At 62.4% G+C, this 1,076-nt stretch overlaps 1 protein-coding gene across 1 annotated transcript in view; it reads right to left on the bottom strand.

Moving 5' to 3' along the window:
* LOC111522008 (immunoglobulin lambda-like polypeptide 1) overlaps positions 1 to 776 on the bottom strand; it is an 8,320-nt gene extending 7,544 nt beyond the window's left edge. Inside the window, exon 1 of the mRNA XM_026447489.1 lies at positions 391 to 776. Within this exon, the coding sequence (XP_026303274.1) occupies positions 391 to 596 (206 nt within the window). The 5' untranslated portion in view covers positions 597 to 776. The remainder of the gene's footprint in view (positions 1 to 390) is intronic.
* Positions 777 to 1,076: the final 300 nt, after the last annotated feature.

Below are 1,076 nucleotides of genomic sequence, written 5' to 3'. Positions count from 1 at the left end.
GGGGGGGGGGGGGGGGGGGAGGCCTGGGCACCCTTCAGGGATAGCGGCCACCACCCCTGTGGACGTCCTGCCCCTGCCTCTGGTCCTGCCCTACCCCAAGTACTAGGGGGAGGTGAGGGAGACATTGGCCTTCGTGCCAAATGTAAGGGGTGGCAGAAATCTCTGGAATCAAGATAAATAATATTTTAATATGACATTAAGCAATAAAAATTAATTTAAACAAATCCATGATGGACAAAATATTAACACTTCGGTTAAAGTCAGTGTGTCTCTGGCTCCCCTCCAGGGATTAACTTTCCTCCTCCTCCCTCTGGCTTATCTCCCCTTGGTCATCCTTTCCCGCCTCTGCTGCCAGAACCCCCACCTCCCCTGGAATCTCTCACCCCTTACCTGCCCCACCGGCTCCTCAGGCTGGACCTGCTGCTTCCTCCAGGGGCTCCAGGGCCCAGGGCCCTGCTCTGTGGTGCAGCCGCTGGGCGCACCAGGCCATGGGTTACCAGTGCCAGACCCAGCAGCAGCAGGGGCCAGCGCTGCCTGAGGTTAGGGCCTGGCTCACCAGGGGCCTCACGGCCCCGCTGGTCTGTCTCTGGCCTCATCGGCCCTCAGGGTCAGAGGCCCTTGTGGCCTGACTTGCAGCGTGGGCTCCCTGGAGAGTGGTGCCCCGGTCTCTCGCTGGCAGCAGCTCTCCCAGGGCACTCCAGTCCATGTGGCCCCATCCTCATCCTCTGGTCCCTGCCCCCAGCCAGGCCCCTTCCAGCGTCCATGGCCGTTACCCCGGGGTTCTGTCCCAGAGGCACATCTGCCAACTGCCCTGCTGTGGTCAGGATCCAGGGCTCAACTGCCTCCCACACCTGTCAGCTTGGCTTTGCCCCTGGGGCCCTGGGTGCTTTGTTCGGGGACCTCCCACCACAGGCAGAGGGTCAGCAAGGGCTGAGGTCACACAGGGAGGTGGGCTGCACCATGGCCCCCCCAAGACCCTCCCCTGGGTCCTTCCTTTGGAGGAACCTGCACCCTGGATGGGCTTGAGTCCCCTCGGGGCTGGTCCCAGGAGGTGATGCGCCTGACTTCCCTCCTTC

Source organism: Piliocolobus tephrosceles, chromosome 19, assembly GCF_002776525.5.
Source record: "Piliocolobus tephrosceles isolate RC106 chromosome 19, ASM277652v3, whole genome shotgun sequence".
NCBI lineage: Eukaryota > Metazoa > Chordata > Mammalia > Primates > Cercopithecidae > Piliocolobus > Piliocolobus tephrosceles.
This window is presented reverse-complemented; position numbering and strand designations above follow the sequence as displayed.